Source organism: Trichomycterus rosablanca, chromosome 7, assembly GCF_030014385.1.
Source record: "Trichomycterus rosablanca isolate fTriRos1 chromosome 7, fTriRos1.hap1, whole genome shotgun sequence".
Lineage (NCBI taxonomy): Eukaryota > Metazoa > Chordata > Actinopteri > Siluriformes > Trichomycteridae > Trichomycterus > Trichomycterus rosablanca.
In genome coordinates, this window is record NC_085994.1 from 10,014,815 (window position 1) to 10,035,968 (window position 21,154).

Genomic DNA, 21,154 nt, shown 5'->3' on the forward strand with positions numbered 1-21,154 from the left:
ATTTGCATTGTGCTTCCTCTCTGTCTATGCCGAACCCTGCCCTGACCGAGGAGATCGAAGCTAACCCATATCCCCTCCGAAACATGAGCAGCAGCCAGATGCATTTTTGCCACCCACACATTGATGAGTGTGGCGCCACCTAGCGTTGCATGCGGAGAGACACTAAGGGCACTCTTCCTCATCTCTTGTGCAGGCACCTCTAATCAGCCGGCAGAGCTCGTAATCGCATTCTGACAGAGAGAGACTCACATCCGGTTCTTTGTCCCACCCGTCAACTGAGCAACCGGCCAATCGTTGCTCATACAGCCACTCAGCCTCGAACTGGTGAGGCAGAGCTGGATTCGATACGAGGTACTCAGAATCCAGCTCTGATTGCAGCGTGTCTTTTTACCGCTACGCCACCTGAGCGGACTTACTTTTGGTTTTATTCATAACTGGAACAGTAGTAACTCATTACACAAGGTTCATCAGTTCACAAGGTTATATCAAAAAGAGTCCTGGACAATTTTGTATCTCCAGTTCACCTCACTTGCATGTCTTTGAACTGTGGGAGGAAACTGGAGCTCCCGGGTGAAACCCACGCAGACACAGGGAGAACATGCAAACTCCACACAGAAAGGACCCCGACCACTCCACCTGGCGATCGAACTCAGGACCTTCTTGCTGTGAGGAGACAGTGTTACCCACCGAGCCACCGTGCTGCCCGTGTTAGCAATTAAGTAGGTCTATTATATTTTTATTTGTTTTATTACAAAAGTGTCTGTGGCCTATGTTTGCATTTTTTTTTTACTCCATTTTACCCGCAACAAGAAATGTTTGGACACCCCTGTAATCTAAGTGGACATCTAAAAATATTGTAACTCAGACTTATACATTAAATACAAACCTCATATCATCTGAGGCCTGCAGCAGCCTGGATTTAACAAAACATGCTATTTACATACTGTATAGTAGATTAATAAAGTTGCTGGCAAAACACTGTTTATTAAAACATACATTATAAAGGCAATAGTTTAAGGAAACACAAGCCCTATGCGCCATTTCTGTTCCCATTAATGAGGTGACTCCTAGATTTGCGTGTCATGTGTCATGGCCTTGCCATCCAACCGATGTGATCAGTGAAATTAGAATGCATTGGATCGACCATGTGAATATAACATGAGCAATCTTTCCTTTTTAATAAAATAGTATGGATACTATAAGATATATAATTGCATATACCATGTTATGACTGTATTGCTTATCTCTTTGACAAATTAATGGAAACTAAAAAAAAAACAACCTATGGTATACCAAACTCTACAAAAGATGTACAGACTTTTAAAATGTATTTTATTATGAATATTTGCTCAATATAAAAGTTTACCATACTAAGGTACTAAAACATGAAAGAAATGTTATATATATATATATATACTGTATATATATATATATATATATATATATATATATATATATATATATATATATATACTCATTCAAAAAACTAATTGAAGCACAAGAAAAACATGAAATCTTTTTTATAAAACATGCATGTTTTCTTGTGATTTACTTAACAAAGCTGCATGTAATTTGTCGTGTCATCTTATCTTTTTTGTTAGTTACATCTTAGTCACAATAAACTTAAAAATAAAAACAAATTGCATTTTAAATGCATGTCCTCTGTTGAGTTGCTTTAACACTCTGGAACATTAAAGCATGGTTTGGTTTCTTCTGTTATTGGCATAGGTAGGCAGACAAGATTGCCTGCAAGTGTGCCTGCTAATTCTACATCTGGCTCGCTGTGGGACAAAAGAAAAAAAAATCCAGCTTTAAACCAAACACATGCACATATGACATTAAACAAAAAAAGAAACAGAACTGTTTTTGGAAATCAACAACCAATCAAATTCTGAATTTGCCAAATATTTATTTAAAAAATGGGACCTTTCCAACTAAAACCACCAGCACATCCTTTAAGTGTAAACTTTCAAGCATGAGTGGTATAGTGTTAACCATGGTGTATGTAAGCAATGGAGTAAAAACACCAAATAATGGAGAGTTTTCTCAAAAGTTTTTAAAATTATGAATACAGAATTTTATTGAAAATCCCAATTGTCAACTTAAGGCTTATGTAATTTTACATTTTTTCAAGTATGTTTTGTTAGACGAAAGATAATTCTACCCTCTAAATAAACAGCATGTAAGTTTGCTTTACCTGTATTTTGAGCGGTCAGGTTCACACACCCGCTTCCTTGTCTGTGTTGAATTTTGTCCACAATTAGGTTGACAGTAACTCCAATCAGACCATTCAGACCATTTTGCTTGTGGTATTTGTTCTTTAGGTCCCACTGTTTAATTTAAAAGACAGTCTTGTAAGCATAGTTATCATAGTTATAGTAGAGGGCAAATGCAGAATAAAGATAGGATTAAAAAAAAAAAATTATTTATTTAATAAATAATAATAATAATTGTAATATTTATAACTTTTTTTGGACATGATAAAAGAATCAATAGAAACACTAAAGGCATTTTACAAACTATAGAAATCTAAAATAATTGATTACAATCTGATTAGATCATGCTCGATCCTTGGTCATTTCTTCCTCATTTAGAGCATTTCTTAGTCTGTGGTCAAATGTTTTAGTCATCTTTATTTAAAAAAAAAAATGCGAACACTATTAATTAAACAGAACAATTAAAAATGGTTGGAAAGTTGTTTTTCAAAGACCTCTGCAATAAAACTGTGAAAAGGCACGGTTATGAGACAGCATTTCAGAAGCTGACCCTTCAAAATCAGAGTCTTTCAAAAGGTCAGTTGCAGCTTCAAATATCTTGCAAGTCTTTATGGCTGGCCTGTATGGCAGGGGAGTAAGACAAAGCTTTATTTATGGTGTGGCGAAACATTTTTAAAAGAAGTAAACCCAAATAAAGGAAGAAAACCCAAATTGCAAATGTTTTACATAGCAGTGATACTATAGCTTTACTATTCATAACTGAGTGCAGCATTTTGCAACATACTCACCTTTGCATTTCTCAACATCATAGCAGTTATTCTTTAGCCAATTTTCACCAGGACAGGACTTTCCTCCATACTCACATCCTACACATTTCCGCCTTCGCATCCGCGTTCCAAATCTGTTCAAGCAATTTATATTTTTGTAGTTGGTGGATCGGCAGGCAGTCCATGCTTCCCACTCAGCCCAGTGACCATCCGCTTTAAAGAAAAAGAAAAACAGTTTTCCTGCCTAAATGTTTTATTTTTAAAGATATTTGCAAGTATACTGGTCAGGTTGTATTCCAACTGTTTTTATGTTTTGTGCCTATAGTTTAAAATAAACCTGAGGAGGACTGGGATGATGGTGCTTTTTACTGTGCTTAAAGAGAGAGAGTAGCAACCCAAAGACATTTCTGTGGCTCATCACCTGTATTCTTAAAAATCTTAACCAATACACTTCCTTTACTTTTTAGACACCCTCCCTAATTCCAACATTTTGTTTAATGAGTTAAACATTTTGTTAAACTAGTTAAAAACTCTATTTCTTCTAAATATTTCCATGCCTCCATTGGTATATCATCTGAGCCATCTGCCTTTCCACACTTCATTCTGTTTATAGCTGCTCTCACTTCCTCTTTGCTAATCTGAGGCACACCCTGTTTTACTATCTGTGTCATTCAACCCTCTCTCTCTCTTTCTTTATTCATCAGCTCCTCAAAGTACTCTTTCCACCCTCTCAGTACACTTTCTTCATTTGACAGGGTGTTCCCATCTGTATCTTTCATCATTCTAACCTGCTGCATATCCTTACAAGCTCTGTTCCTCTGTCTAGCCAAAAATCATTTTTTAGCGTCCTTCAAGTCCAGCTTGTCACACAGCTTGTCATACGCCTTTTTCACAGATTTAGCCACTTTTGTCTGCTTTACAACGCATCTCCTTGTACTCCTGACTACTCTCATTGTTTCTCTGGAGATCCCAATTCTGTTTCACTAACCCCTTCCTTCTTAAACCTTCCTGCACATCGTCATTCCACCATCAAGTATCGTTTTCTTCCTTCCTCTGTCCAGATGTCACACCAAGTACCTTCCTAGCAGATCCCTTCATCACCTTTACAGTCTTTGCCCAGTTGTCCAGCACCCATTCACCACCACCCAGTGCCTGTCTCACCTCTTCTCTGAATTGTACACCACAGTTTTCTTTCTTTAACTTTGACTATATGATCCTTCGTTTCACCTTCACTCTCTTTCTCATCTTTACCTCCAAAGACATCGTACAGACCATACAATGCTGTCTAACTACACTCTCCCCTATCTCCAATCTTTTAGGTTGTATCTCATGAATAGGATATAGTTCACCTCTTATGTCACACTGTGTTCCTCCTTCTGAAAATGTGAGTTCACTAAAACTATTTCCATCCTTCAGATACTTATGGTTGTTCACAATTAAATGTTACGTTACTAAAATGACATTTTAAATTTAATAAACCAGCTAAGAAATAAATGAAGAAATGTGTCACCTGGGCAGGGAGTCTGAATTGTGCAAAGGCTGATTTCAGTGGTTTGTCCACTGCAGTACTGGCCACCATGTTTTGGTGCAGGATTGTCGCATTCGCGTTGCTTTGTGTGTCGCCCCACCCCACAAGTCACAGAGCAAGGAGAGAAAGATGACCAAGCTCCCCAGTTTCCATTCTCTATGGAGACATATTTACTTAATTAACAAAAACAGTGATTTAATATTGTGGTTGCAAACAGCGTTAACTGTTTAGTATTGTATAGGATTTCTGCATTACTACTCTAAGAAAAAACACATTTTATGAATAAAGTGCCTTAAGCATTGCCTTAATTAATAACAGACTATTTCTTATTTTAACACTGATTTATCATTCACAAGCCATAATGGGCTAGAAAATTTATGTGAACCCTTTTAAATAATAATAATAACTTAAACTTTTTCAGTGTTAAAATGGGCTTTTCTTTCAAGAAAAGAACCTTGCATTTTAGGGCTGGCACCGATCTGATACTCTGTAACGGTATTGGTCCGATATTGGCCCAAATCACTGGATCGGATATCAGAAGTAAAAAAAGTGTTATCTGATCCGTTACTGTTGCTTAATGTAAATAACACTTAATGAAAATAAGGCCATTCAGAAATTATAACACACTGATCTACTTAAACTTTTAGCATTTAAAAAAATCATCTACTACTGCCACAACTAAAAACACTGTTTTACGGCGTGTAGCCAAAGTGTCTACAATTGGAAGATGTGGATGTCAGTCAAAAATGATGGACCAAGTAGAATTGACGCAGCGTTTGGTTGAGATTTTTTGTTAAAGTTCTGTCACGTTTTCAGATTAAAAAACCAAAGTGCGATTATTAAAAACCCTGCTGGATTTAGAAGAGGACATCTGTGGCTAAATGGGAAATGGTGTCGTTTGTTTTATTTCATAACACTAATGGATTAAATTTCATTGAGGATGTGAAATATCTCCAAGCCGGGACAAAATAGATACATTTGTTTATTTTTATTGTTTTATTATTATTGAATTTTTCATTTTTATTGTTTATAAATAATATTTATTATTATTTATTTTATAATTTCTTTTCAAGGTGTAGACTTAAGAGTTGACAGATCTAAAATTTTATATTGAAATTAAAATTTATTTGTTAAATACAGAAAAAGTTGAATATTTGTTTCACAGTCTGAGCATTGTTATTTAGATAGTTAGTTTAACCATGGTGCATTGAGACATGTATTATTACTGCTTAGTTGTTTGAGAGGAGAAATGACGGTATCGTATTAGTATTGGTATCGGCAGATACTCAGTTTGCAGTATCGGTATCAGACATAAAAAAGTGGTATTGAGCCAGCCCTATTGCATATATTGCATGTACACAATGTGAAGTCCTGTGGTTTATAACCCTGAGCCTTTGCACTGTTGCTATGTCTGAAATGACCATATATAACTTGTCTTCAAAATATTAAATTAGATTAGACTTCTTGGAACTACAACCTCCTGGTGTGTTTTGGTTGTTTTCTGTAGTTGTTGATCAGACACACAAAAATAAAGTTAATAGGATTTTTAGTAATATAGTTTTAAAATAATTTGTAGTAAATAGTATCGTTGTAATATTCTTAACTTTGATGTGGAATTTCAAAACACACATATTCTTCTTATTAAACCAGAAATACCTTATGTTATTTCTGTTAACCTTACTGTATGTTTGTGTTAACAATTAATTTTAACGGCTGGAGCAGTTTCTTTGTTTACTCTTGAATGTCACTGCAATGATTTGACTTGAATGTCAAAATGATCATGAGAACGGTGAGCAAAAATCCCAGAACTACACGGAGGGACCTGATGAATGACCTGTAGAGAGCTGGGACCAAAGTAACAAAGGCTACCATCAGTAACACACACAGGGACTCAAATCCTGCAGTGCCAGGCGTGTCCCCCTGCGTACATGTCCAGGCCCGTCTGAAGTTTGCCAGAGAGCATATGGATGATCCAGAAGAGGATTGGGAGAATATCATGTGGTCAGATGAAACCAAAATGGAACTTTTTGGTAAAAACTCAACTCGTCGTGTTTGGAGGAAGAAGAATGCTGAGTTGCGCACCATACCTACTGTGAAGCATGGGGGTGGAAACATCATGCTTTGGGGCTGTTTTTCTGCAAAGGGGACAGGACGACTGATCCGTGTTAAGGGAAGAATGAACGGGGCCATGTATCGTGAGATTTTAAGCCAAAACCTCCTTCCATCAGTGAGAGCATTGAAGATGGAACGTGGCTGGGTCTTCCAGCATGACAATGATCCCAAACACACCGCTCGGGCAATGAAGGAGTGGCTCCGTAAAAAGCATTTCAAGGTCCTGGAGTGGCCTAGCCAGTCTCCAGACCTCAACCCCATAGAAAATAGAAAATGCCCAGCGACAGCTTCAAAACATCACTGCTCTAGAGGAGATCTGCATGGAGGAATGGGCCAAAATACCAGCTACAGTGTGTGCAAACCTGGTGAAGACTTACAGGAAACATTTGACCTCTGTCATTGCCAACAAAGGTTATGTTACAAAGTATTGAGTTGAACTTTTGTTATTGACCAAATACTTATTTTCCACCATAATTTACAAATAAATTCTTTAAAAATCCTACAATGTGATGTCCTGGATTTTTTTTTTCTCATTTTGTCTCTCATAGTTGAAGTGTACCTATGATGAAAATTACAGACCTCTCTCATCTTTCTAAGTAGAACTTGCACAATCAGTGGCTGACTAAATACTTTTTGGCCCCACTGTAATTTGTAATTTTTCATATGTTATATTAAATGATCTTTAATTGCACATGTCTAGGTAAGTTTAAAGAGTTCACAAAACTCTTGCATCAATTTCTGCATCACTGAATGTGTGAGATGATCTCATGGCAAATCGTTTACCTGGGCAAAACGGGAGCCATGCGCATTGCTGAATGTCTGTGCTAGAACCTTGACAGTCATTGCCTTGTGGCTCAATAGATGGTGGAGGGTTTGTACACGTCCTCGTCCGCTGTTGTTCAGGTGGTAAAAATCCTTCTACTTTACACGTCCCCGCACAAGGACCCCAGTTACTCCAAGAAGACCAGCCTCCATGCGCTAGTGTCAAAATTTTATAGAAGGTCATAAAACTGCTTAGTATCACAGTGCTTCTACATAATAATGGTATAATTATAAGAGTTGTAAATGCTATTCATTTAAAAAATGTTTTCAGTACTTGGACAGACAATTCCTGTGTCACAATCTGTCGCTTCCAAGTTCATGCCCACACAAGTTCCCATGCACTTAGGGGGAGGCTCGGTACAGAATCTGTTTCTTGACATGACTCCTTTTTCACATGTGACAGAGCATGGCGCCCATGCACCCCAATTAGACCATCCTCCGTTTTCTAAAACACATGAGAAAATAGAGAAACTTCCAAGAATAAAACAAATCTATGGGTTTAATTGTATCTTAATAAAGCAATAAGCCACGAGAGGCCGTGCATTACTGTGATTTTAGCACGGGGATGACGTTTTTGGCACGACGCGAAGCGGAGTCATAACAGTAATGCACGGTCTCGAGTGGCTTATTGCTTTTATAAAACGGCGGTCAACATAAAATATAATAAATACAACAATGTTTAATTCATAAATGTATTTATTGTGTATAAACTTACAATAAAGCATTCTTCCGCGACGCAAAATAGTTCGATTAACAGTGTTGCTAGGCAACATGAGGGCGAAAATAACATTAATTTTTTCTATTCAGTGGCGTATTAATATGGAATGATGTGAGGTGGTCCTAGGTGTGCGTTTATCGGGGATTTTACAACAGCTTCGAACGCGGCTCAGCCAATCAGATTTTAGGACCGGAACTATCCGTTTTATAATATCAATTATGATACCTGGACAGCAGCTTTGGTCTGCACAAGGTTCAGTCTGTATGCTTCCTAGTTTCTCACTGTCTGGGCAAATTCCTATGCCATAGCAAGCACGTCGTCGCTGCCTCACTCCGTCAGAACATGTAACTGTGCAAGAACTCCATGAGGACCACTCTGTCCATAAGGCAAACCTGGAAATAAATATTTCAAACAGAAATCTTGTACTATTTTTTGCCAATCTAGGTGTGGCAAGACTTAAGCTAGACCTGCTGGTGGTTATAAACTGTGTGGTTGCCAGGCTGGTGCAATTTCCTTCGGGATCAATAAAGTGTTATCTTATCTTATCTCTTATCTAGATAGCACAGTTAAGATTTGAACTTGAATCTCAGTGATGATGGGGTAGTGCATTAGACTGCTGTGCCATTCAGGTACCCCAAAGATAATTTCTGACTGCAACAAATGCAAGTATTAGCCACGTGACAATATATAGCACTGTTAAATTGATGGCTTTTAAACCATATTCCAGATGGTGGGCTGTGCAATAAAATCCAATGCCCTTTAGTCAATTCAGAGAGAACAAACAATGCAAGTGATATAAGTTGGGTGAGGAGTTAATAGCTATTTTTGTGTAAAAATGTTTAACATCCACTGTATAAATATTTATCAATCACTAAACATGATGAAGTACCTCTGTACCAGTATAAATCTTTCCTTTACTGTTGAAATGTGGAATGGCAGAGTGAGCTAGACAGATCAGTTGTCAGGGTTTTCAAGATAGGCTCCTTCTGTCTTCTGGTGACAAAGAGTTTTCCCTCTTAACACCTACCCAGCGCTCTTCTTACTTAAAGCCCAGCTAGAGAGATGCTGCTTTACCCAGTGAGCTCAGTGAGCTATACCATATGCTCACCTCATAAAGTAGCTTACTATTTAGTTAATAGAGTAATATTTGGGACACATCATCTTTCTTGGGAAGGAAATGGTTAATTTATGTAGTTTTAAATAGTTTTTCTTTGTTAGTTTTCCTCACATTTTCTACTCTTGGTAGGCCTCAAACCAATTCATTAACTATTGAGTAATAATGTTCTTGACAAGTGTATTGACTTCAATTTGCCACAAAGTTGGTTATACATAAATATAAGGTCAATGGAGGTAGCTCCTAAATTTAGGAAAGACTTACCTACAAGACTTGCACTCATTGCTTTCGTCTTGATAACCATACTTCAGGTTCATGCAGCAGTCATCCAGTGAAACTTGACCCAAAACATCACTGCATTGTCCATTTGTTGAGGAGAAAGTAGCATAGCACTGCACCATCTTGGTAACTGAGAAAAAAGAGCAAATCTAACGAATCTAACCATAAATTAGTTATACTGTAACAAACAGCATATACTACAGTATGTATACACCCCTCCTAATTATTGACTTCAAATATTCCACACCCATTTTTAACAAATGTAAAAAAATGGATAACGTAGGCTACAATGAACGATAAGCTTATAGCTGTGTGGTAACAGTTCAGTGAAGGCTCCTTCTTGATCCAGCATGACTGTGCCCTTGTACACAAAGCAAGGTCAATTAAAACATGGTTTGATTACTTGATTTGAAAAATTCCAGTGGCCTGCACAGTCCTGACCTCAACACAGTTATAAACCTTCAAGATGAATTGTAACATTGATTGTGTGACAGGCCCTTTTGTATGACATCACTGCCTGATCCTACAAAAGCTCTTTGACTGAACTGACACAGATTTCCACAAACATGCCTTTTCAGGAGATTCAAGCCTGGTAAGTATTAGTGTCTGTAGGAAAGGGGGGTAGTACCTCATTAAAAAATGAGGTGTGCCTGTGCTGGGATTCAGCAGACGTTGGAATGAATTGGCTGTCATACATGTAGAAAGAGATGCTGATTAAAAATTTAGGTAAGAGTGATGAACAGTAAAATAAACATAAACACTAAACTAGTTCAGCATTTTAACTGTAGCTTTTAAGCCATCTGTAGCAGTTCGTTAACAGTGCAAATCAATAAATAGATGTGCAGTCAGTTTTTAAAGCTTTTCCTGAACACAGCAGTGTAGTTATTATGAGATTTCTTAAGCATGTTTTAAAGGGTGTGTATGCGCAATAAGGGTGGGAAAGGGGAAGTCTCAATTTGGTCCGAAAAAAAGAGATCTCTAGCTCTCCTCTCGATTAAAGTCAGCTGTTGGAAATGAATTTTAATTAAAGTGTAACCAATAGCAAACAATGACTTTTTGGTTGGTTATTGGTTAACTGGTTAATCATTAAATTTATAGTATGTATAGATACCTAAAATAAAGACCAGAATTCAGTTAATAATATTAAGTCATAGTTCATCTATTAGAAATGCAGGTAAATGGGGGAAAAGTAGGGGGTTGCCAACTAAATCTAAACTATAAATCTAACAGTGTGAAGCAAAGCAACTCACACATACACAAAAGAATGTTTTATGCTCCAATCTGTGCAGAACGTTTCTGGTGCAATTGCATTAGAGTTGGTTGTGAGCATCTTTTGGTTCATACTGCCTTTAACTCTTAATCTGAACCGTCTAACAGCAGTAGCAAAGTGTGGATTTACACTGTCAGGACCTGGCAACCTTTGGGTTATTGCAAGCGCGAATGCCCTCGATTGCCTAATCTGCTGTTTAAGCAATTGTTGAGGAAGTGTTTTTTAATTAAAATATAATAAAAAAAAACATTTAGTCGCTGATAAAGTTTATAAAATAAAGAAAGAAAGAGATCATCGCTTTGCATGGTTGGCTGCACAGGTTGTAAAAGCGGTGCATGATCAGGACTCCAGTGTGAAGGTCCGTATGAAGGTAAATAAACTGTCCACAAAAATGTAAATACTTAAATATGAAGACAGTCTTACAGAATGAATACAATCACTCAACATGAAACATTGTGTATAATATATAAAACTCGCTATACAGTCTCACAACGGTACTAAAACAGCAATCACCCGGCGAGCTGTGTCTCAATCTATATACAAACGTCTATATTGTTGCCTCGAATAGGTCGAACTGGCCTCGAAATAGCACACTATTTAGTGTAATACGATGGAATTTGGGACACAAATGCACGTCTCTACTCCTTGTGGGGCATAATACAGGGGGATTCATGTTAATATATTAGCATATCACATTTGATTTATTTTATTAGTTGTATATTTCCATTCTAAGTTTTCTTCTCTTAATTCGCTGTAATTTGTGCTGTTTAACTGCCAGGGCTGTGGCCATACCAAATAGTCAACATATTTTACATTAATGTAACTGTAAAAGAGTATAAAATAAACTTTTTACTCAAATTGTTATGCTAATTATGTGTTAAACATTATTAAATTATTTATAAAAGAAAAAAAAAAAAAAAAGCATTTCAGTGGTCAGTCAGTAAATATGACTAAGTTAAACCCACCTGTTGGATGAACATGAAGCACAACAAACACTATCACATGTAATATTGTCTTCATTGTAGGCTGCCCATACAGATCCAGTTTTGTAAACATGCAGAACCTGAGGAATATAAATATATATTTTTTAAAAACTCCAGTCAAAATTACAAACTAGTTCTTAATGCACACTTACACACTGACAAAAAGATAAACAACTGACTTACTTTAGGCTGTTGGTTATATAGTGAATTCCAATCTGTTTTAATGACAGTACTTGCCTTAATCGTGGGCTAACAATGATACTCGTTTTTGAAAACAACTACGTTTAATGGTTGTAGAAACCAATCAGAACATTCATGTCATTAAGCAACTAAGTCAAACATGTTAACCACTTCCCTCTTTGTTGTCAATTTTTGTTATTGTGAATTAAGCAACAGCAACTGAAACTAACTTTTTCATGTTCAAAACATACAATCAGCACTTTTAGTTCCTTATATACTTTTCTTTAGAAATGTACACAGTTAGCTAATTTTACCTTATATGGTTTATTTTTCTTCTTCCTGTTACAAAATCAGATGCTGCAGATTCCTGTAAGGTCAGTAAACTCTTGGCACATTGGTCGAGACCAACTGTTTAGATTCTGTTTAGATAAGTTAGACTGTTAGAATTGACTACTGCATTCTATACACCAGGGTCTGTAGTGAACTTTTACCTGATAAGTAGTGATGTAGCTGTGTAATGTTTGTTTGGGTTTAGATTCACTTATTACCCAATACGTAAATATATGTCATGTGTGTACAAGATGCTTGATTTGACTTAAACAAACTAAACACATGCCAAATCAGAAGCAGTTCAACAGCATAGTTATTAAGTTTAAGCTGTGCCTTTACCTGTTTTTTATGCGTTTTTATGAAATAATAACACTTAGCCCATGCTTAAGTTCAAATCACAGTTTAGAATATGAAAAATTATGTTTTCAAAAATGTTTTCACAATTTAGTTTACTAGGTTTGACATTGTAAAATCCAGCCTGCAGTTTTACTACCACTACACTATATGGTATCCATAGCTGGTACTGCTTTCAAAGCCTCTCCTTTCATGACAAGACATTTAATATACAGTCGAATCCGGTTAATCGTTTTGGTCCTAATAACCGGCTGGTCCGATTACACGAACACGCCCTAAGACGGGACGTGCTATAATTTATGTAACATATTAAATGTTTATTAAACCTTTATTGTGCGATATACTGTACACGTATAGCGAACGTACAAACAAGAACTACTGTTGCTTACGAACTTTGTTCATTGAAAAATAAATTTGCAAACAAGTTTTTCGAAACGATCTACAACACAATGTATAGGTACTCAGCATGCGAAGCATAATAAAAAAAAAGTTCTTACTAAAGATGCAGATGGATCCAATAACCACGCTGTTGGCTACTGGGTGCTTCGTTGTGGGAAAGAAAGTGGTGGGCGTGTTCACCTCCCGCTGGTTTTGCTCTTTTTTTTTTTTTTTTTTTTTTTTTTTTTTTATATCAATTTTATTTTAAACAACATAACATACAGAACAATACAAAAGAATACAAATTCTCGTGGAGGATGTCATACCTATAAATTACAATCTAGGGGGCGCAACATAATAATAATAATTATTATTATTAACAGAGGAAAAGCCATACAGTAATACAATGAGAAACTTAAAACAGTAAGTTTTTAGAGATCTGATGTGAGATGATTCTAGCAGTTTTCCAGTTTTTCAATCTATTTAATACAGAATAGTATGATTTAAATTCATTCATGAAGCAAAGGAAAGAGGGCTTGTTACCCCTCCACTTCCCAGCTAGCAAAAAATGTATGGCCCAGTTCTGGGCCATATCCGGCATGCCGGAACTTTTTGTGTCGGCCCACATCCGGCAGCCGGATCTGGCCCGGTGTCAAAATGAATGACGGTTAGATTGTGGCCCGTATACGGCTGCCCGGATCCCAGCCATGACTGCCAGCAATATGCCAGCACTTAACCACCTGCTAGCCAGAACAATCATTATCGGGCCAATAATGGCCCAGTTCTGGCCTGCAGTAGATTTTTAATAGGCTTTCCCCAGCCATATGTAACCTTTAATGGTCACTGGGACTACTACAACTGTTCTTGCTTCTTATTGCTATGAAAATACTCTGTAATATATATATACTTTATTATAATTATATGTAATAATAATAATAGAGTACAATTAAAACAGTAACAGAAAAAAACAAATGTACACCAAAACACATTTTTCAATATTTTATTCAAGTATTTTTATTTATTATAAAAATGTTTTGTCCTGCCATAATTGACTGCTGATCTCCTGCCTCCTGACACTGGTCTGTAATTCTGGAATGAAAACAAAAACTATTTTTCACAGATCAATGTGGATCTTATTCAACATTTCTTTTCCATCATTAAGTGGAACTGAAAAATTTGAATAAGAAAAAAAGTAACTGTAGTTTAAATATGTTTACCTGGTTAGAAATGGTTTATTGATTCACTCAGGCAGCAGGAGTGGCATCACGAAAAGCATACAGCTGTAGGTATAGGTAACTAATGTAATCGTTTTAAAATATTATGTGTGTAATATAACTTGGCTATATTGTTAGATGGTTTATATCGTATTTATAATATCAGTGTAAGTTTCCTTTAGGTGTATGTTTTAAATTAATATTGATAGCCTTTGCTGCCATATTTATGTATAGCTGGCTAGATAGTTAGTTTACCGTACCTGCCAAGCTAGCATTTTTGGCTAATGTTAAAACATAGCTATAATAAATTAATTATCAAAAATACGAAATTATTTGATTATATATATTGTTCTGTTACTACAATATATCAGTATTTTTAATATAATGTTTTAGTAAGTTTTTAGTCCTAAAGAGCAGCAGTTAACGTTACCTTGAAATCCTCAGTGTCAGTGTAAAAAATAACGGTTTTCCTATTTAAACTGAACTAAGTGCGCGAGGCTCCTCACGCATGCGTACAGGGAACCTTTCATGTTGAAGTAGTGAACTGATCTCTCACCACCATGTACGTATTAACATTAAGGTAATAGTTAAAAATCACTTGTCAGTTATCATTGCTTACGGACATCTGGTTCAAGTCAAACAAGCTTATCAAGCGACTGTAAAATAATGGTATACATACATATACAACTATTATATTGGTTTAAAAAAAAGTTGCTTTGAGTCTCAGTCAGCCGATAGTGCCGACATGCAGTCATAATCGGGCCAGATGCGGGGTGCCGCAATTCCGCCGAGTCTCAGTCAGCCGACAGTGCCGACATGCAGTCATAATCGGGCCAGATGCGGGGTGCCGCAATTCCGCCGAGTCTCAGTCAGCCGACAGTGCCGACATGCAGCCATAATCGGGCCAGATGCGGGGTGCCGCAATTCCGCCGAGTCTCAGTCAGCCGATAGTGCCGACATGCAGCCATAATCGGGCCAGATGCGGGGTGCCGCAATTCCGCCGAGTCTCAGTCAGCCGATAGTGCCGACATGCAGCCATAATCGGGCCAGATGCGGGGTGCCGCAATTCCGCCGAGTCTCAGTCAGCCGACAGTGCCGACATGCAGTCATAATCGGGCCAGATGCGGGGTGCCGCAATTCCGCCGAGTCTCAGTCAGCCGATAGTGCCGACATGCAGCCATAATCGGGCCAGATGCGGGGTGCCGCAATTCCGCCGAGTCTCAGTCAGCCGACAGTGCCGACATGCAGCCATAATCGGGCCAGATGCGGGGTGCCGCAATTCCGCCGAGTCTCAGTCAGCCGATAGTGCCGACATGCAGCCATAATCGGGCCAGATGCGGGGTGCCGCAATTCCGCCGAGTCTCAGTCAGCCGATAGTGCCGACATGCAGCCATAATCGGGCCAGATGCGGGGTGCCGAGCCGACAGACAGCCGACACTGCCGAACCGGAGCCGGAATCGGCCCAGATCTATCTTGCTAGCTGGGTTACTGCAGTGAATGTGGTATTTTGCTAAAAGTACGACCACATTTATAGCATCAGAGAAAGCTGAACTTAAGTTTTCCACATAAAATAAAATGTCATCAATTCCAAAAGAAGGAATATTAAGTTTAAGATTAATCCAATTTATAATGTCCGTCCAAAGACCTTGTGAATATTGACATGAAAAAAACAAATGTTCCAGGGATTCATCTTCTGACTTACAAAAGGCACATAAATCAACATCAAATTTAAATCTTCTTTCAAGAAACACTGCTACAGGATATATCTTATTTATTATTTTAAAATGAGTCTCTTTCACTTTAGGAGATAGGGGCCATTTGACAAATTTGGAATGAGCAAAAGTCATTATGGTTTTGTAATTTGTTTTAGGAAGTTTCTTGAAAGAATCTCTATTATATTCATAGTAAATCTTTTGTCTCAGACCATCATTAATAATCCTGTTATTACACTTGAAGTCAACCAAGTTACAGCCATTTACTTTTAATGTAGGCACTGAAACAGTCACCTTTGAAAATATCATGGCATTTTTAATAAGTTGAAGCAATGCTAAAGGAATCGCTTTGCATACCTTCTTAAAATCGTTATAACTACAACTAAGATCATATTTTCCAACAAAGGATGAGAAATTTAAAAGATCTCCATGACAATCTAAAAGATCCTTTACAAATATAATACCTTTTTCATACCAATCTTTTTTAAATATTGACTTCCTACCAACTGTGATTACCCTATTATTCCATAAAATTGATCCATGAGGAGAGAAGTTGAAATATCATTTTCCAGAACTGGAGAATTTGTTTGTGGAAGTATGATAGTTTAACTGGAATCTTACTCATTTCAAAGTCACACTTCGCAAAGAATTCAATTCCTCCCAGTTTCTTAAAAATGGAACCAGGAATATGAAACCACATTGAATTTTGTTGCATAATAAAGGTTTTTAGCCATTTAATCCTAAATGCACCAATCATGGCTTCAAAGTCCAATGCATTAATACCACCCTTCTCATATTTTTTTTACTAATTGGGAGCTTTTAATATAATGAGTCTTATTTTTCCACAAAAACTGAAAAATAATGGAATTAGCTTTCCTTATATTATGTGGTGATATATACATAGAATGACTTGGATAGACCACCTTTGAAATGCCGTCTGCTTTAGTCAACAGGTTTCTTCCAAAAATAGTCAAATCCCTTGTCAACCAACGGCTAAGACTTTTTTTCATATCTATTAAGCGGTCTGATTTGCTTACAGGTGACATTTCCAAGGCATTGATTTCCATAACCAGTTGTCTTATATCTTTACAAAAACCAGAATGCTCTAAAAGAGTATTATTGAATTTCCAAACATGAGTAAGACCAGGATCTGACCTTCAAAACAACAGAGATATAGAAATAACACAGTGATCGGTTAAAGGTGAAGCAGAGATATCACACTTATTAATATAATTTATCAAGGAGGTAGAAATGAGCCAGTAGTCTATTCTAGAACTTAGACCATTCCCAGAGGCATTGAACCAGGAAAACTGTGAAGTCCCAGGATTTGTAACCCTCCAGTAATCAATCAAATTTGCACTATTCATCAATTGAACAATTAGGTCATCATATTTATGACATTGGACCCTAGGTGGATTTCTGTCTAGCCAAAGATCGGGCACCAAATTAAAATCCCCCCCAACTATAATTTTATCAGTTGAATAAGAATGCATACTATCTGTGATATATTTACATAAGTCACAAATCAAAGTCCTGTTTTTGCCTCTCTCATTGTAACCATAAACACACACTAGGATAAAGTTTTCATCATTAATTTCTGTTATCACTATCAACCAATGCCCATTTGTATCACTAGTATGAGTTATAATTTTACCAGGAAATCTGTTAAACAGAACCATAACACCAGCTGAGTGTGATGTCCCATGACTGACAAAAATTGACTCACCCCACTGTAACTTCCAAAAATATCCTTCCTTTAGGAAAGCTCACTGCCCTTTCTGTCTGGCATCCCATACCAGCGGCCACAGCTTCTTGCGAGCTTCCCTATCTTCTTTGGAGAAATCTTCTTTAATCTGAATATGCAGCTCCTTACAGACCCTGGCATCCTTGGATCTCCTCCAAACGTCATCTCGAACCACCCTCGCCACGAACTGGATTATTATTGACCGCGGAGTGTTGTTTGAAGTAGTGGGATTACTCTTCTTACCCAAGCGATGTACGACGTCAATCGTCTCGCGAAGCCGATCCACTGAAATGGGCACCACTCTTGTCAAAATGCCAATGACAACCTCTCTGGTATCCTCTCCCTCTTTTTCAGCCAGGCCATTTAACCTCAGATTCCACCTTCTTTAATATCGAGCTTGTTCTGTCACAAATTCCTTGAGCCGTTTGTTTTCCTCTTGAAGCTCACTGACTTTTTCCTGCAACCTTCCAATGTTTTTTTTGTTCTCAATAATAGCAGCAGTGTTCTCCTCAATTCTTCTCTCAAACTTCAGCAGAAGTTCAGTCTGTGTATCCATCTTCTTCGTCAATGAATTCACTGCCAGCAGAATGGTCTCTCCGATACCATCACCATGAGGGTTTTTAATGCCTTTCTTACATTTTTTAGGATTAGGAGATTTAATTGGAGTGTGTGCCTGGTTGATTTTCTCAGCCTTAGATATCTGCTCGTCAATTTCAATGTCAGCAACCTCGCCGTCTTCATCATCACTCGCTCCGTGAAGAGCGGCCAGTCCATAGTCGTGGTCATCCATTGTAACTATCACCCGTGTTTGGTAAAGTTAACAATAGGCTTATGGAGTTCGTATTTTGTCACAAAAATTCACCAGACTTCACAAAAACTTTCAAATAACTCACTGTCTGTATCAAAATGCACACAAAATTTTACTCAAGGACTGAAAGAAAAAACTATTTACACCGAAGCCTGCAAAGTGCAACTGCTCATTCCGCCATCTTGAATCCCTCCCTGGTTTTGCTCTTGTCAGCACAACTTTTCGGATTTCCTGACCTTTGATAAAAGCATAAATTCTCCCGGGGAGCCCAGGAATCCTCCCATATCTCGCTGACCCGCTTTGCATCCGCTCTAAATGGCGACTTGTGGCTTCTTTTTCTTATTCGCTCTCACATTCTTTGGTCCGATTAAACGGAATTTTGGTCCAAATAAGCGAATAACATTACACGTACATAATAGGATTTGTTTCGGTACTTTAGGATTCGGTCCGAATAAGCGGCTGGTCCGATTAACCGGTGGTCCAATTAACCGGATTCGACTGTATATTACAACATGACTGCAGGTATTCACTGTACTTTATCTTAAAGGTATTGCATTAGTCTGAGGTCAGGACATTGCTTTGCACAAGGGAATGATCATGATATATCAGAAAATAGTTAACACTAACAACTATTACGACAATTTTAACAGCATGTATTTTTCTAAAATGCCATTGTAGGTTCTAGCACAAGGACAGGTTTTTTAGATCTGCTCAAATTCTATAAATAAGTTATTTTGGAACTGAAGAACCCAGCCCAAATCTTTAAAACCAGCCTAGACAATTACTCACATTTACCATCTTTACAGTAGGCAAAATGCATTTGGTCACATTTCTTTTTGAAATTCTCACATCAGGGATGCATTTTGCTCATTTTAGTTATAGAAAGTTAGGACTTATTAGTGAGTGTTGCATATGAGTGCTATGCACTTATTTTTTTTTAAATGAATTAAGTTCAGGAGATGGTAATAAAAGCACTATATTTTGGCTTTATGCTTGGAGTCATTGTCTTGTTTAAATGGCCATCTTTCTACTTAATTTCTTATGTTTCATTTCTCATTCTTTAATCAAAGACAGTGCTTTTGATAGTACATTTCAAAATGCACATGACCACACATGCAGCCAAATTAAACAGTCTCTACTTTTTTTTTAAAGAAATGAATCCCAAAAATGAACAAATTAATAAAGAATTAAGTTGATGCACTCTTGATAATTTTAATTTAGTTTTAAAAGCCAGATTTTCTTGCTAATTGTTTTTAATGCTTAAGCCTGCTGCTAATCAATGAGTAGTGTATTACAGGTTGTCCAGTATTTCATAACATGCTGAAAAAAAAATCTGACCTTAGTCACCGAAGAATTGATTTTTCTTCTTTTATTTTTCAGTTGTAGATTTTATGTTTTCAGGAAAACTTTATTTTTCAGTTTCAATATTTTTTTCACTTTCAGATCTATTGTAACTTTCAGATGTTATTAGTTTTATGATTGACAGCCTAATAAAGAAGCCTGAAAACCTTCCTTAATGGTGTCTGCATAAAATCTAACTCAGCACTTTCTAAACACCATGTTCAGTGGAAAAAACTGTCACTAGTGACAAAGTTCTGTTTACCAAGCTGTTTTAGACAGCATTTGGCACCAGTTGCAGTGTACGAGTATACACTTGGCCAAACTGTGCAGTTCAGACATCTTTAAGTGAAGAATTTGCCAAAGCTGGAAAATAAACATAGCGGTAGTGCTAATTAGTTTTAGCCAATGCTATTAGCTAGCACTCATACATTTTATAGTGCTTGCAGTATTCAGCTCAAGTCTAGCTGGTTTCCCAGTGTGGCCAGCACCCAAAACCCAATTAAAGCCCAGCCTGAACTTCAACCATGTTTCTTGTCCACCCGATGGACCAGAAAAAGTTAGCTTGTTCATAAGTGGATCATGATGTACAAAAAAAGGACTCTGTGGCACATAGCTCTGACACAACTTTAAATGTTAGTAGTTAATTGTGGACTTCAGGAAGCAGGAGACAACGCACGCCCCCATCACCATCAACGGAGCCACGGTGGAGAGGGTCAGCAGCTTCAGGTTCCTCGGGGTCCACATCACTGAGGACCTCACATGGACAGAACACACCACACGGTTGGTGAAGAAGGCCCAACAACGCCTCTTTTTCCTCAGACGGCTCAAGAGGTTTGGCATGAGTACCCGTATCCTCAGGACATTTTACACGTGCACTGTGGAAAGTGTACTGACAGGCTGCATCACCGCCTGGTACGGGAGCTGCACTGCTCTGGAACGGAAAGCCCTGCAGAGGGTCGTACGGACAGCCCAGCGTATCACCAGGGTTCAACTGCCAAACCTCCAAGACCTTTACACCAGCCGCTGCCTGAGGAAGACCAGGAGGATTATAAAGGACTCCACCCACCCAAGCCACTGCCGAGCGGCAGGAGGTACAGGAGCATCAGGACCAGAACCAGCCGGTTCCGAGAGAGCTTCTTTCCCCGAGCCATCAGACTGCTGAACAGCAATGGACAAGCACACCCCTCATGATCAACACAATGATCTCTCCCATCATAAACCCCCCACCACTACACTATATGGTATCCATAGCTGGTACTGCTTTCAAAGCCTCTCCTTTTATGA

The 21,154-nt window shown here is 37.8% G+C and overlaps 1 protein-coding gene and 1 long non-coding RNA gene across 4 annotated transcripts; both read right to left on the reverse strand.

The window, feature by feature from the left end:
* Positions 1-964: 964 nt before the first annotated feature.
* Positions 965-17,866, reverse strand: si:ch73-237c6.1 (uncharacterized protein LOC100149189 homolog). 3 transcript variants are annotated; one of them, XM_062998957.1, is made up of 10 exons: positions 17,704-17,866; positions 11,792-11,889; positions 9,542-9,686; positions 8,389-8,555; positions 7,720-7,890; positions 7,407-7,601; positions 4,494-4,667; positions 3,005-3,196; positions 2,198-2,330; positions 965-1,781 (listed from the first exon to the last, which is right to left on the reverse strand). In XM_062998957.1, the coding sequence occupies exons 1-10, from the start codon at positions 17,769-17,771 to the stop codon at positions 1,676-1,678; spliced, it is 1,449 nt and encodes a 482-aa protein (XP_062855027.1). In that variant the 5' UTR covers positions 17,772-17,866; the 3' UTR covers positions 965-1,675. The 3 variants fall into 3 exon arrangements, with proteins under 3 accessions (XP_062855027.1, XP_062855029.1, XP_062855028.1); XM_062998959.1 differs by lacking the exon at positions 17,704-17,866 and adding an exon at positions 13,171-13,843; XM_062998958.1 differs by lacking the exon at positions 17,704-17,866 and adding an exon at positions 12,304-12,322.
* Positions 14,036-14,689, reverse strand: LOC134318163 (uncharacterized). Its single transcript, XR_010013342.1, has 2 exons — positions 14,269-14,689; positions 14,036-14,140 (listed from the first exon to the last, which is right to left on the reverse strand). It is a non-coding gene; the product is annotated as an uncharacterized LOC134318163 (long non-coding RNA).
* Positions 17,867-21,154: the final 3,288 nt, after the last annotated feature.

What these genes read in the sequence shown, in the direction of transcription:
- si:ch73-237c6.1 (XM_062998957.1), bottom strand. Translation starts at nt 17,771, where the DNA reads ATGGGATGCCAGACAGAAAGGGCAGTGAGCTTTCCTAAAGGAAGGATA. An exon ending in AATGAGTGCAAGTCTTGTAG is followed by an intron (nt 8,556 to 9,541) that starts GTAAGTCTTTCC and finishes ATTTATTTCCAG; the next exon opens with GTTTGCCTTATGGACAGAGT. An exon ending in AATTCAGACTCCCTGCCCAG is followed by an intron (nt 3,197 to 4,493) that starts GTGACACATTTC and finishes TTTTCTTTAAAG; the next exon opens with CGGATGGTCACTGGGCTGAG.